General features: G+C 54.8%; 2 protein-coding genes across 4 annotated transcripts in view; one reads left to right on the plus strand and one right to left on the minus strand.

Moving 5' to 3' along the window:
* Positions 1-27: 27 nt before the first annotated feature.
* UNC5CL (unc-5 family C-terminal like) lies at positions 28-6,228 on the minus strand. Its single transcript, XM_008691997.2, has 8 exons — positions 5,844-6,228; positions 5,039-5,339; positions 4,052-4,314; positions 3,286-3,387; positions 2,938-3,005; positions 2,013-2,113; positions 1,738-1,851; positions 28-288 (listed from the first exon to the last, which is right to left on the minus strand). Exons 1-8 carry the CDS (start codon positions 6,226-6,228, stop codon positions 66-68), a joined length of 1,557 nt encoding a protein of 518 aa, XP_008690219.2. The 3' UTR covers positions 28-65.
* A 6,139-nt stretch (positions 6,229-12,367) lies between these two features.
* Positions 12,368-14,640, plus strand: part of TSPO2 (translocator protein 2) — a 5,622-nt gene continuing 3,349 nt past the window's right edge. Inside the window, exons 1-3 of one of the 3 annotated variants that reach the window (XM_040643415.1) lie at positions 12,368-12,498; positions 13,683-13,876; positions 14,235-14,376. In XM_040643415.1, the coding sequence (XP_040499349.1) occupies positions 13,704-13,876; positions 14,235-14,376 (315 nt within the window). In that variant the 5' untranslated portion in view covers positions 12,368-12,498; positions 13,683-13,703. Of the gene's footprint in view, positions 12,499-13,451; positions 13,601-13,682; positions 13,877-14,234; positions 14,377-14,640 lie in introns of those variants that run through there. The other 2 variants (XM_040643416.1, XM_040643417.1) reach the window with 2 other exon arrangements.

Below are 14,640 nucleotides of genomic sequence, written 5' to 3' on the forward strand. Positions count from 1 at the left end.
GGGGGGGGGGGGGGGGGGGGGGCCGTGCCCAGAGTGCTGCGGAGTCCCGCCCCTGGAGGGGGCGCTCAGAGCTTCTCGTCCAGCTCCAGGCCGTCGTTCTCCTGGGCACCCCCGCGGACCGGCGCCGGGCTGCCGCTGTGAGTCCCGTTTAGGTAGCTCTGGATGGCCGAGGCGCAGTCCAGCCGCTCCATGACGGTCATGAGGTAGTGCAGCTCCTGCAGGCTGCCGTTCTGCTCCTCGAACAGCTCCAGGATGGCCGCGGCGGGGCTGCGCTGGCAGGACAGGAACCTGGCCGGGATGCGGGGTGGTGGGCGCGCTGTGGCCGGATCCGCCCCCTCATCCTGCTCTTCCTGCCTTCCAGGGGACTGGGGTGGTGGGAGGGCCCAGAACCTTGAGACCTGAGACTGTCCTGGCTCAAAGGCTATTTCTCTCTAGACCCCGGTTTCCTCCTCCTTCAGCGAGGGCTTGGACAAGAGGACCTCTAAGCCTGCTTCCAGCTCTGTAATGGTCTGTAGTTGCTTTCTCCATGTCCCCCACCCCAAACACACTCTCCCCTCCTCCTCCCTCTCCCCCAGGCCACCACATCCTGCCCACCAGTCAGGAAAGAGTTGTTCTAAACCATGGCTTCACCAGGACCCTTCCCTGCTCAAAAACCTTCCAGAGTCTCTTTCCAGTACTAGCCAAGCCCATGCTCCAGACCCTGAGCTCACCCACAAGTTGGTGTTGTTGTTTTTTCCTGACCTTTTCTCCCAATCCCAACCGGAACCTTGCTGCTGTGGGCCTATCCCTTTCCCACGCTGCACACACCACACCCACAACCAGCTGTGTTACTCCCTCCCAACAGAGTGGCTGCTCCCCCCCTTTCCCACCATCTCCTCCCAAAAGCCAGTTCTAATTCCCATCTCCTAGGTGGAGACCATCTGCACCCTCCAGTTCAGACTTCTGGTCAGAGCTACCCCCACGTCTTGGTTATTCTTGCTTTAGCTGTTTTGTGTCTCTGTTTTCACCTTGCTACGCAGCACTGGATATACAGAATAAGGCACAAGAAACCCTGCCTTTACTGTGTTCGGCTCTCTGGGTCCCTTGCTACAGTGTGCGTTCCTGGATGCTAGAACCAGGTCTCATTCATCTTGTACTCCAATGCTTAGCGTAGTTTTCAAGGACATGGTGGGTACTTGATAAATGTTTAATAAATAAGTGTTTAAATCCACTCTGCTTTCAGCTGGGTCCAGTTCTAGTCCCATCTCCCGGGTGAAGTCCTTCCTGACTACTGCACTCATAGTCTGGGTTCTGGAGCTTAAGCTCAGAATTGTTCTCGTACCGATTGCTGTTGACAGAGACCATGCTTACATTGTCTGCATTATTACTAACATTTATTGAATTAACACGCCAGGCACTCAACTACATGCTGTATACACATTATCATATAGTCTGCCTTCTACCCCTCAGGGCACAGCATGTCAAGCACTCAGTATGTACCCAATGACTTACGTGTGAATTGATTCATTTTTAAATATTTGTTGAGCACCTACTCATGAGCCAGGCGTCATTCTAGGTACTGAGAATACAGTAATAAATAAAAAGAGCTGCTCTATTATGGGGAACAGGGTGGGGAATAGCCATTCTCTGACTTCTAAGTTGCTCCCTTGTCTGTGCTGCCGTCCTCAAGGTGTCCCAGGACCCCCCCCCCATGCCAGTCCACCCCCATCTCCCACCCGCAGACCTCACCTCTCTTACCGGATTTTCATGCCGCAGAGCCCCAGATGGGAGGCCAGCCGACGCCAGTCATTGCCTGTGATGCTGTTCGGTTCCAACAACATCTGCAGTTGCTCAAAGAGCTCTGGAGGCAATCTGGGGTGGGGGAGGTGGGGTTCTCAGAGGGGAGGATCAGAGAAACCCAGTCCATTCCACACACACACCGAATGGTGTACGCGCCCTGCAGGAGCCAGGGATGGGCGGGGAGAACCCCAAACACCCCCCTGCCGGCAGCAGCCCAAGCAACCCCACCTCACCTGTTGCATGGGGGTGGTTGAGAGACCGGGGGTGGTGCTGCCCAGGATTCTTCCTCTGATGCCTGGAATCTGAGGATTTCCATGTACTTGGTCTCCAAGCCCTGAGCCAGCAGAGAGTTGGGAACACACTTAGGGATCATGAGACATCCCGTGAGCAAGAAACTGGGGAACCTGCCTCCATTCTTCAACTCCTTCAGCCTGTCACCCAGAGTTACTCTACCAGGAGACACAGGCCTGCCCCACCCAGGACGCCCTCCCCTCTGCTCCCCTGACCCCAGAACTTCCAGCTTTAAGTTTGCCTACTGAGTTCCTTGGGGGCTGAGACATGAAGCTCGAAGAGGGTGCAGTCTAAGACACCAGGAAAAGTCTGGGTGAGGTCACGGGGCAGGGGAAAGTCAGCCAAACGTAGGGACACTGAACTCAGGCATATGTGTCTCCTTCCCTCCATCCCTTGGTCCCTCCTTGCAAGTGACAACCTGAGAGGTACTGGCCTACTCTCCACAAAGATGCCACCATGGTTCCCCAAAGGCTCTCAATCCTGATGCCTTCAACTCTTCCCCTTTGGGAGAGTGGGATATTTAACTCTCATCCCACCTACTCAAGCCACCTTCTCTGGTCGCTCTAGACAGTCAGCCTAGGAAGAAACCACTTTTCTCTCATGTCCAAGTTCCTCTGGGCTAAGAGAAGGGCTTAATCTAGGGTTTGGTTCTTTTGCCCCCCTACTGGATTCATCCATGGATAGACAAGAGAGAGTCAGGGATGAAGGGTAACTTGGAGGCCAGGTGGTCTCAGCCCCTGGAAGAATGCCATCCACCTGCTTGATTATGTGATTAGGGCCAGACTGACTGGGCACAAGACCCCTCGCCCACTTTGCCTAGGGCTCCCCCAAGCCCTGCCCTTCTTTTGCCCCTCAGCTCCAACTCACATCCTGGAAGGTGTGCATGGTGACAATGATCTCATTGGTAAGTGCTGAGCAGTCGTCGCTCTCATTGGCTACAAAGAGGAGAGGACATGGCAGGTAAGAGAGGGCAAAGCCTGGCATAAGGGAGCTGCAGAAGTGAAAGGAACTCCCAGGCAGGCTTTTGAAATCCGAAGACACTGGTCAGGGTGTTCCATCTTTCTCTTTACAAAGATCAGTTGTGGCTCCTCTTCTTTAGAGAAGGTGCACGTGCATGCCTGACGGAATGGGGAACTGCAGAGGGGAGGGGAGAGGAGGGGTGGGGGTTGAGGGGGAGTGGACAGGGCAGGAGGTGGACCGGATCTCCTGGAATACCTGCTTTTCTCCGGAAGCAGAAGGAGCGGAAGGGGCACTTTCCATGCCAGATGTGAAGATGGGGAACCAGCTGGCAACTGCTCTCGTCCACATTCTCCCAACCTGGGGAGGAGGCAGAGTGGAGGGCCTCAGAAACTGGGCTCATCTACAAGTGTTTGAGGAGACCTACTCTGTGGCAGGTGTCATGCAGGGTGCTGTGGGGAAGGATGAGGCAGGAGTGAAAGCAGGAGGGTGTCTCGAGTGGATGGGAGTCCTTGGAGCCTGGACAGGGACCCTGTGAGCAGCCTTGTCCTACTACCACACACCTCCTACACCCCAGCACACAGGCCTCCCACCACCCACCCTCGACCCCCAGAAGCAGCCATGCACCTGTGCCCTGTGCCCTGTGCACAAGCCACACAGACGTCCTCGGCCCCATGAGACAGTGCAGCAGCCGCTGCCACAAAGGAGGGGGGACAGAGAAGACTGGGACTCCTCTCCAGACACCAGCCCCAGCCAGGTGGGACAATAAAAGCCCCCACTCCCCTTGCCCTACTCTGCATCATCCTGTCCTCCCACGGAGAGGCCAGAGCCGAAGGGATCTTAGAGGGAGGAAGTAGGCAGAGCCTGGGGCTCCCGCAGACAGCAGCAGAAGCCAGAGGTCCCCTTGAAGACATTGCCTGCCCAGGAGTCTCCAAAAGAAACTCGAGGTTCCCAGATTTCCACCCAGGGGAGGGCCCAGACCCCCTCCCTCTAGTGGGGCTCCCCAGACCCCTGCCTCCCTCACCCTCAGAGATGTACTTGAGCTTCAGGCACTGGTCCCCTCGGGCCCCGGTGAAGTCGAAGAGCTGGCAGGGCCCACGCAGGCGCCCACCATGGGGCTGCTCATTGGCCACGGCCCACTGCAGGGCGCAGGGTGTGTTGTTGAGAAAGTAGATGCGCAGCTGCAGGTGGGACTGCCCCGGTGCCAGCGGCGAGCAGAACACGGCCAGCTGCAGCCATTTGCGGGCTTCCCGGCCCGCAGGTGCCTCCAGCACACAGGTGTAGAGGCTGCAGAGAAAGACATGATGGGGACTGGCACAGAGGAGGCTGGGACCCCAGTGCACCTGCCACCTGGCTCCCACAGCCCTAGGAGCCAAGGAGAACAGTCAAGGGCAAGGGTAGGGGGGAACTGGCAGGGAGGCAGGCAGGTAGGGGGATGAAATGTGAATCATGTCGTGGTGACCATCGCCGAGCGGGAAGAAGAGCCCCAAGCACCCTCCAGCAGGGGAGAGAGGGAAGGAGGGCTCAGGGCCACTGTGCTTCAGAGGGGTCGCACACATGGCTGGCCCTGTTCCACTCAGTGGGAAGGACAGGCAGAAGGGCCAAGATTCTGGAAAGACAGAGCTAAGGACAGACATGAGATGGGAGATGTTTTCAAGAACTAGAGGGGACAGGCTGCTCTGGACAGTTCAGAAACAGTCCTGAACAGGGACACATGGTAGAAACAGACAATTTTAGAGAGACAAAGGTGGGGATGGGACAGACCCTTCTAGATGGAGGGCTGGGTGGTAGGTGTAGACAGGCAGAGAGACTGCCACAGGGGGCACAGTCCTGGACAGGGCTGGAGTGGGACAAGCTGCCCTACACACTAGGACAGAGGGACCAGGAAGGGCCACGGTGGGAAAAGGGATTTGCAGGCCATGTGGGACAGATCAAGGGGCAATTCCATACAGAAAGGTGAGGATGAGGCAGACCGAGACAATGGGCAGGAAGACGGGGCCGATGGGCCTACCTGAAGTGGGAGAGCTGGATGCGACACTCGTCCCGGGAGGTGTGGTTCCCAGGCCGCCCCAGGGGCCTCCAGGCCTTGGCATCGAGCAGGGCTGTGTTGCTGCTGTAGGTACGGGCATGGCTGGGCTCCTGGGCACAGTGCTTGAATGTGAGGGTGCAGGGCTTCAGGAACGAGGCCCCATGGGGGCCACATGCCACCACAGGGCTCACCAGCCCCTGGGCTTGGGACAGTGATGGGGCGTCCAACAAGTCCCACACCAGGATCAGTGACACCCGCTCCTGGCGGCCCACAGCCACAGCTCCTGGGGAGAACAAGAGTTGAGCAGGCAGGCTCACCCCCACCCCAGAAGGGGCCAGGCCACAGTGCGAGGGGAGGTGGGAGAAGAGCCCAGGAGAGAGGGTCCCTAGCAGGGCACACGGGGAGGCAGTGTGCAAGGAGAGAAAGACTGTGAGCTGGCTTGTGGCATAATCCTGAGCAGGTCACCCTCCTTCATTTCGGGGCCACCGCTAACCCATACGGGACTAGTGGGAACTTGCAAGAGGTGCTCTTGCTGCAGACACTTGCCTTTACTGAGAATTGTCATAACACACTGTTCATTATCACCAGGCACTTTACTTCCACCTGTCAGGGACTTGTCATAAAAATATGCAATCTATCCATCTTTGGAGTCAATAAAGTCATACTAAAAATATAAACAATTTTCAAAATTATGGAGATGTCTACAAATGATGCTCCCTTAGGCACGATGCCCTTGTACAATGTGCAAAGAACAACTGTAGGCTGAGAAGGGAGAAGGTGCAATTACCTGGCGGGATGAGCAGAGAGATGCTCATATCCTGGAGCATCAGGCAGCCACCTCGGTGATCCACCTCTCGGGCCGAAAACACCAGCAGCTTGTGCATCAGCTGACGGACGATGGTCTGGCCTTGAGTGGGTGTGTGCAGTTCCTGGTAGAAGGCGGCCATCTCCGGCAGTGTGGCCGGCGGGCACTGCCTTGAGGACTCATTTTCTGGTAGGGGAGTGGGAGGGGCCACTGGCTCCTCTTGGCTATCCAGCTTCCAGCAGGCCCCCAGCAGCCGGCGAGGATAGTGCCATCTAAGGCACTGGACCAGAAGGACGGCACTTGCCACCGGGACCCCCACCAGCAGTAGGAACTGGGCGGGTTGGAAGGAACTCTCATGGGAGCACATCTGCCTGGTCACTCGATGCTGCCAGCTGCCCTGCACCCCTGGGCCAGCCAAGGCCAAGGACCTGGAGAAGGGAAGAGGCAGTGCCAGGTAAGCCTTTTCAATGTCATGGAGGCCAAGACTTAGCTTCCAAATGGCTGCCGTGAGGGAGTCTTCATTCCAGTGCATCCTCGATTAAAACCTTTAATGAAACGTCACCTACCTTTGTCTTACTCAAGAACCTACCATGGCAGCCCATGGCCTAGTACATCACATTAAATTCCCTGGAGGCAGAAAGAGCTTGGGTTTGGAGGTAGAGGATATAAATTCAAGTGCCACCTTCGCCACTGGCTGAGCGAGTTTGTCATATGGCTTACTGTCCCTCAGTTTCTGCATCTGTCGAAATACCCCTCTTGATCTTCATAGAAAAGTCTTAGAGTAGAAAAGCAAGTTACAGAGAACCAGACATTCTCCGATCTCATTACTGTAAATAACAGAACTGTATACAAGCACAGATACGTATTTATGGGTATATATATGTCAATCACAGAGAGAGGTCTGGAGCAGAGCTATGCAGTAAAGTTATAATGTAAGCTGGGGTGCCTGGGTGGCTCAGTCAGTTAAGCATCCAGCTTGTGATTTAGGCTCAGGTCATGATCTCATGGGTTGTGAGACCCAGAGCTACGCTGAGCTCTGTGCTCAGCGGGGAGTCTGTTTGGGATTCTCTGACTCTCCCTTCCCTCCTTCCCCCATCACTCTTTCTCTAAAGTAATTAAATAAAATCTTTACATATATATATGTGCATATATATCTATGTAATATATAAATATGTATATTCTTATATATGTAAATATATTTTATATATGTAAATATATATTTTATATATCTGTAAATATATATTTTATATATATGTAAATATATATATTTATTATATATAATATATATATAATGTAAGCCACAAATGTAATTTTAAACTTTCTAGTGGCCACAGTAAAAAGGTCAAGAGAAACAGGGGGAATTAATTTTAATAATATATTTTATGTAGGAGGCGCCTGGGTGGCTCAGTCGGTTAAGCATCTGTCTTCAGCTCAGGTCATGATCACGGGGTCTTGGAATCGAGCCCCACATCGGGCTCCCTGCTCAGCGGGGAGCCTCCTTCTCCCTCTCCTTCTGCTCTCCTCCCTCCCTCTCCTTGCTGCTCCCCCTGCTCATGCTCTCTCTCTCTCTCTCTCTGTCATAAATAAATAAATACTTCTAAAATAATAATAATATATTTCATGTATCTAACCCAATATATTCAAAACATCACTTTGAGAGGAAATCAATATAAAATTACTGAGATATTTTACATTCTGTTTTCATACTAAGTCTTTGAAACCTGTGTGTATTTTACACTCCCAGCACATGGCAGTTGGGACCTGCTCTGTTTCAAGTGCTCAGCAGCCCCCCGAGCTAGTGACTCCTGTCTGGGGCAATGCAGGCAGGTCTGAGAGGACACACTGCAAACTATTCCCACCGGTCACTACTGAAACAGACAGGAGATTGAGAGGGTAGAAGGTGTGAACTAGGACTTTCAATTTTCTTAAACTCTTTTTCCTGTGTTTGAATTTTTTTCACCCCAGGTGTGTATTTTATATTAACTTCGTAATTCTTTTGAAGCGCGATCAACAGTTAAAAAGTAATTACCACTCAGAGTGATTGTGAGGATGGCATGAGATCATGGGAAAAGCATTTGCCGATGATAAAGCACTGCCCAAATATGTTTCTTTATGCCCCACCTACTGCCAGAAAGGTCAGAAGGTAGCTCACAGGCACATGTGAAAAAGAAGGAGAATAACAAAGTTAGAAGAGAAAAAAGAGAAAGAAAACCAAAGGTGGGAGCCTCCAGTGAGGCTCGAAGGAGGCGGGGAAGGGCAGGCGCCGGCTTCTGCTCCCCTGCTTACAATGGGGGCCTCCGGTAGGAACCTGGCCCTTCCAGCAGCTTCCCAGTACGGTTGCCAGGCCTTCCTAAGGCCCTCCGGAGTCTAAGGGAGGATTGAGAGCCTCCTTTAATTTCCAATACCCTACACTCCTGCCGGGCTGCGGTCCTAACACCCGGCTAATTCCGCCTCTGGCCTTTGCTCCAGCTGTTCTCCCATGTGCCTCACCTTCCCACCTGGACCCCCCCTGCTCGACAGCACCTCCCCATGGCTCACCAACCCTTGACACGCTCACCCCTCCGAAGTTTGTCGGCACTGCCCTCCCACCTCGACTCTACGCTGTCACATGTGATTTTTCTACTCAAATGAGCATTTTCTGAGCATCGGCTGTGCACCTTGCACTGTGGGAAGTTCAGTCTTGACAAAGATGTTGTCTTAGGCAGCTCTCGGGAAGTTTCTGAGGGAATGTGGTTCGTTCACTCCGTAGCTGAGATCTGGGTGGTATAATATTTTCTTTCAAAACCCTCAGGATCCCCATGGTTGATTCACTAGGGTCTGCACTAGAGAGGCTTCTGCATCCATTCCTCTCCACTCCCCACTCTCACACCCCAACCCAGAGCTGAGGCCTCACCTCAAGCCTCCAGCTCCTTCCATGCCCACCTCTTCCTTCCTTCCTCAGGGCCCAAGAAACCCAAGCCCCTTTCCTTAGGTCCTCCCAGACAGGGGCAGAAACTCCTGTGCACCCTCAGGATTAAGGAGTGGGGTGGGATCTATTGCCTTCCGTGTCCCCATGGAAAACGTAGACAGGAAGGAAGCTTTGGCATTGCTCCCTTTGCCTGACAGTGCAACCCTGCAGACACACTGTAGCGGCCTGCTTCAGCCAAGCTCCTTGCAGGGCACGGGAGGGAAGTGGGTGAGTTGGCAACGCCCCCACATCTGGTGGGAAACGGGGCTGGAGCGGCCAGCCTCCCTTCACGGAGCAGCCATTCCAAAAGGTCCTTCCACATGAAAGACAATTGGAATTATAACTGCAATAGTCCCAGTTATCATTTATGGAGCTCTAGTCTATGCCGCTGTGTTGGAGCACGCTGTGTGGCCCATCTCATTTGATCCTCACAGTAGCCTTGTGAGTTAGGTATTATTTTTATCTGCATTTCCCGGATAAGGAAGCCAAGTTTTCTTCCCACCGTGGAGACGTATGGGAGGCTATTAAGCCACAGCTGAAGGCAGAGGGAAGGATGAACAGGGACGATGACCGTGTTCCAGAAACACTACCTTTCTCTCCCTGCCCCTTTTTTCCCCCCAGGTCTCTCCTCCTTTCCACTTCTAGAGGAAGTGAAGTTGGAAGAGAAAGAAACAAAAATAAATGGAAAGACCCGAAAGGCATATCCTTGGTTCCACAGTGCAGGATGCCCCCCACCCCCTGCCCACAAAGGCACCAGTGGCTAGCTAACATGAAAGAAAGGAGGGACTCTGCTCTGTTTCTGTAGCAACAACCTTCCTGGGGCCTCAGAAGACCAGAGTCCAAATCCCCTCCACCCCATTAGGTGGCGCAGCAGAGTCTCCCCGCCCAGCCTCCCAACCCGGACAGTTGGCATATTGCTCCCCCGGGCCCCAAGGAGCCTCTCATGGGCAGCCCATTCATTAACTCCCCCCCAGCTCGACCCCCTTTCTCCCAGGCTGACAGCTCTCCAAGCTGCTTGGCCCTCACTCCATCCTCCCCTTAACCGTAGGAGGAGGAAAGGTCCTGAATCTACAGCAGGGCAAGCAGATAAATGTAGCCTAGACCTTCCCAAACCCATGCCCGCCTCCTTACTACCCATGGCTCCAGTATGCCTTGCCCCTGACCCCAGATTATCCTGGGTAGCAGGTCCCCCAAGACAACGATCCTTTAGAATGCTGCCATCACCTGTCCCTCAGAAGTTGCCTCCTCCAGCACCAAGATCTGGATTCCTGCGACAATGCTCTGCTCACGTCCTTTGAGGCAACCTCAACACTTCTCCCACATCACTGGTTCTTACCATGCCTGCTCAAACCCTGCTAGCTCATTGCTGAAACACATAAAAAGTACCAGGATGGATGAGTCCAAACCTGCCGTGGGCAGTGCTCATCAGCATAGCCTACATTTCCATAGGGCATACAACTGTCTCCCAGGTCCTCACACCCACTGGGCACTTGCCCTCTGCCCTCTCCATGCCCGCCTGGCTAAACTGGCCTGGCTCTTCCCCTGAGCCCCAGGTGGCTCCATTGCAATGCCCACCCCACCCCCAGCTGCCCCAGGGGATGCTCACCTTACCGTGTAGGTGCTCCCAGAGGCTGCCGGCTTGTCCAGGAACAGCAGTTCCTTCTCTGAGAAACAGAGAGGTCAGCCAGACCCAGTCACAAGGCCAGCAGACAAGTGGAGGTGGGCGGGGAATCCGGGCAGGAGTGGCCCGGAGCTTCCGGGCAATGACCTGCCTCCCAGCACCCTAAAGAGGGGTGGGGGAGTCTGTCTCTGTCTATTGACAAAGTCCAGCCAAGGCAGGGGAGTAGCTGAGGATCCCAGAAGTCAGTGGACTCACCAGTCTGGGTCTGGAAGGGAGGGGACAGAGAAAGAGAAAACCTGGGTACAGGTGAACCCCTCCCTACAACGCCCTCTGCTGGCGAGTGGCTGCCCCAGCCAGAGGCCAGGGAAAGGGCAGAAGGTAAGAGGGGGGAGCCCTGATAGAAGCTTCTCAAAGGACAGCGTGCATACAACCACATGAGGGACCGGGTGAAAACATGGGTCCTGATCCCATAGGTCTGAGCTGGGTCCTGAGATTCTGCACGTCTAAGAAGCTCCCAGCTGACGCCAATGCAGCTGGTCCAGAAGCTTAGACAACGTCTAGTGGCACTCTTTCCCACGCAGAGATGAGAGGAGGCACCGAGAGGGTTAAGGACTCCCAAGGTGCTGGCAGCAGCGGGGTGTTCCCCTATCTGCTCCCTGCCCTCACTCAGAGTTGGCAGGAGCCCTGCTCTCGGGGGAGAACAGACTTTGGGCTGTCTGCCAGCCCAAGTCCCTTCATAGAAATTCTGCCTCAGACAGATAGTGCCAGTGGAATGAAAGATCTCTTCGAAGATGGATTTTTTTTCTCCAGCTGTTTGCTGTTGTACTTATAGCTCCTGGTACAGCCTGGTCCATAGCAGGTATCGAATAAAGACTTGTTGAATGAATGCATGGACCCATTCAGAGAAAAGAGGATGCGTTTTGGTGCCAGACTACTGACACTGAACACAGGCGACTCATCTGTGAGCTGTGTACTGTTAGGCAAGTTACTCAACCCCTCTGAGCCTCCCTTCCCTTGTCTGACGAATGCCGACAATACGATCTACCACGTGAGGCGTACGCGCGGTCATCATTGAGCTAATAACTGTAAAATGCTCACCACAAAATGGATGCCCAGTAAGTGGTCACCGTTGTCACGGCAGGCACCGCGGGCTGGCCTCCTGAAGGCAAGGACCACGGTGAACTGCCCCCCCCTCGGGTATCATTTCATAGAAAATAAGTAACTGCCACTGCTTTCATCTCAGTTAATGATTGTCCAGCCTCTTGTCCCTGACTGCCACCCCCTCCCCTCTGCTGCCTTCCCCAGGGTAGAAGTCAGAGGGTGGGATAAACACCTCTCAGGGTTGCCTGGGTCCCCAGAGTGGAGAGATGGGGCAAAGGAACGATGGAGAGCCGCCAACCTGGGAAAGGGACCTCATGAGTAAAGGACAATCAAGGGAAAGGTGCTCAGAACCTTTATAGGGACGAAAAGAGAGGGTGTTAGTCTTTGCTGGACAAGGCTCTGTCTGAGTCACACGGGAGCCTCCTTTCTCCTCTGAGTCATGAAGTTATAGGGGTTTGTGAAAATCTGTCAAGCTCGAGTTCCAAGCCGGGAAGGAGCATGCCAACTAGGCTATAACCAGAGACTGCGTCCGTGCATGTGAACTCATTTCCAAGCTGTTGGTGCTTGCCTCACTTGGGGATAATCCCAGTTACAGGAAGGTCCTGGGGAAATCTGAGGGTCCCCACCATCCCTGTGGACACAAAGCCATTTCACGGGATGTGGATGCTTCAGTAGGCTTGTAGCCTGGAGCTGAGCTGGCCCAGGGGATCAGACTCTCACAATGCCAAAGCCTCGACCGTTCCAACAAGGGGCCCCCTCCAGAGGCCAGGTCTAGCAGACCAGGGGGACCTCTCCTAAAAGGAACCCTTCAGGGCCGTGCAGACATGCCAGTGCCACCACCCTTGTCATTGGAGAAAGACAGGCCAGATGGGAGCCTCACTCCGCCCTCCTCCCGTCCCCCACCCTCCTCCTGCTTTGCACACGACAGATAGCATCGGGCACTCGGCCTGGAAGGGGTGCTGCCTGAGGTAAGGGGAATGCAGGCCTGGGAATAAGGAGGCAGAAACAGGAGGGTGGAGACAGGAGAAAAGAGGATGGGGACTGTGGAAGGAGCCTCCAACACCGGACATAAAAACAGAAAGAGAGAGAGACGAGAAGGCAGGAGATAAATGAATGGACAGTGAGGAGCAGAGAAATAGAGAGAGGCACAGGCAGGCAGGCCAGTCGGCCCTGTCCCCGGAACCTCCAGGACGTGGGCAGGACCCCGGAGTGGGCAGTTACTCCAGGACACTGAGAATCACCACACCTGTCTTCCTTACAGTCCTGGCAGTCACGGGGAGGAGGCTGAAATGTCATGTGCAGATGAGAACGATATGGGGTAGGGGACCCTGGCTGGAGGAGAGCCAGTGCCTTGTTCCACATGCCGGTGATGTCCAAGGCAACATGCGAATGAGTGTGGCAGCTTTTTAATCAAAGACCAGGCAGTTGCTTCTTTGAGAAGTCAGGCCACAAGAAAGCGGTGTTGGTGGCTCTGTCCCTCTGGAAGTGGAGAGGTGGAGGAGAGACCTCCCCAACCCCTGAGGGGCAGGCGAGACCTAAGGCTTCAGAGAAAGGAACCCAGTGTCACTCAGCTGAGTTCGACTGTGGGCAGCGCTCAGGCTGGGTGGGCCTCTTGGGTCTGCCAGTCTGGTGTTCAAGATAAGCCTGGGGGCAGACGGGCTGCCCCATTCTTGACTGGAGACGACCCCCAGAGATCTCTGGCTCCTGCCTTTCTAAACACGGTCCTCCAAGGCGGGTTAGATCAGCTTGGCTGAGTTCAGCATAAGGCAGCGTCCCTGTCAAGGGCCTGCTATGTACCTGACCAAGTGCCGCCCACTATGAGAGCCGGGAAAGACGGTCATACGTGGACCTGAACTCTAGGGGTCAGATACACGCTGGGGGGAGGAGCCTTGTGCTCAGAAGTAGCTATCAATACTGGACAGTGTCTTCTGGGTGCCACACTGGTGTTGTGGAGAAAATAAGGCCAAGGAAGCCAGAGAAAGGGCAAGGGTGGGAGCTGGCCCAAGGTGAGGAGACGGGCATCTCTGACTAGACCTCCCATGAGGGGCTCAGGCCAGGGAACAGTGTCAGGTAGGACGTGGAGACAGTCAAGCAGGCACGGGGAAAGGACTAAGACGGAGGCCCACCACCAGCATGTTGTTTGCCTTCCTAGATTTTTGCCTCTGTGTGGGGAATGCAGCCTCAAGGCGCCATCTTTTTGGCCCTTCCCCAGCTGGGGCCCATCCTGCTCTGGCTGCTCACCCGTCATCGGATGTCCGGTTGGTACGACAACCCAAAGAAACCGCCCTGGTGCCCACCTCACAAAGTCTTGTTGGCAGGGTGGATCACCATCTACTTTATCATGGGGTGAGTACCCATTTCTCATACCATGGCCCTGGTACCTGCTAGGGTGGGGCCTCCACCCCGTACCTGAACTGCTGCTGCGTTCGGGCCTCCGAAGGGATGGCACGCCATCTTGCCTCTTATGGGGGGTCCCCTCTGTGCCTGCATAGGATTCCAGCCAGCCTTGTTCTTTCCCCTCTCCAAGTTTCCCCATTGCCTCCCCCACCTCCCCGCTGGCCCTCAAGTCGTGCTTAAACACTCTTGCTCCCATTTCAGCCCACAGGGCTTCCTTTTAGTAACCAAGAGTCCTTATACCAGGGGACTTCTTTCATTTGCCATGAAACACCCTCCCTCTGAGTGTTCTGCCACCATCTCTCCACAGCTATGCCTCCTACCTGGTGTGGAAGGACCTGGGAGGGGGCTTTGGGCGGCCCCTGGCCCTGCCTTTCTGCCTCTATGCTGTGCAGCTCGCCGTCAGCTGGGCTGTCCTGATTCTCTTTTTCGCAGCCCACACCCATGGTCTGGTAAGGCATGCGGTGTTCAGCAGTGGAAGTAGCGTAGCAGCAGGTGAGACCGCGGGGCCCCCCAGAGCAGATAACACAGCAGACCAATCAAGTGCAGGCAGGTTAACGGGTGGGCGGACTTCTCTGAGCTCCAGTTGAATGCCCAGACCTCAGCAACTTGGCTCATGGGGTCCAGGATGCTGCAGAAAGGCCGAGGGCTCAGTTCTCAGGGCAGCTGCCTGACGGCCCTGCACTCCCCCCCCCCCCCCCCCCCCCCCCCCCCCC

Source organism: Ursus maritimus, unplaced genomic scaffold (genome assembly GCF_017311325.1).
Source record: "Ursus maritimus isolate PB19 unplaced genomic scaffold, ASM1731132v1 scaffold_29, whole genome shotgun sequence".
NCBI lineage: Eukaryota > Metazoa > Chordata > Mammalia > Carnivora > Ursidae > Ursus > Ursus maritimus.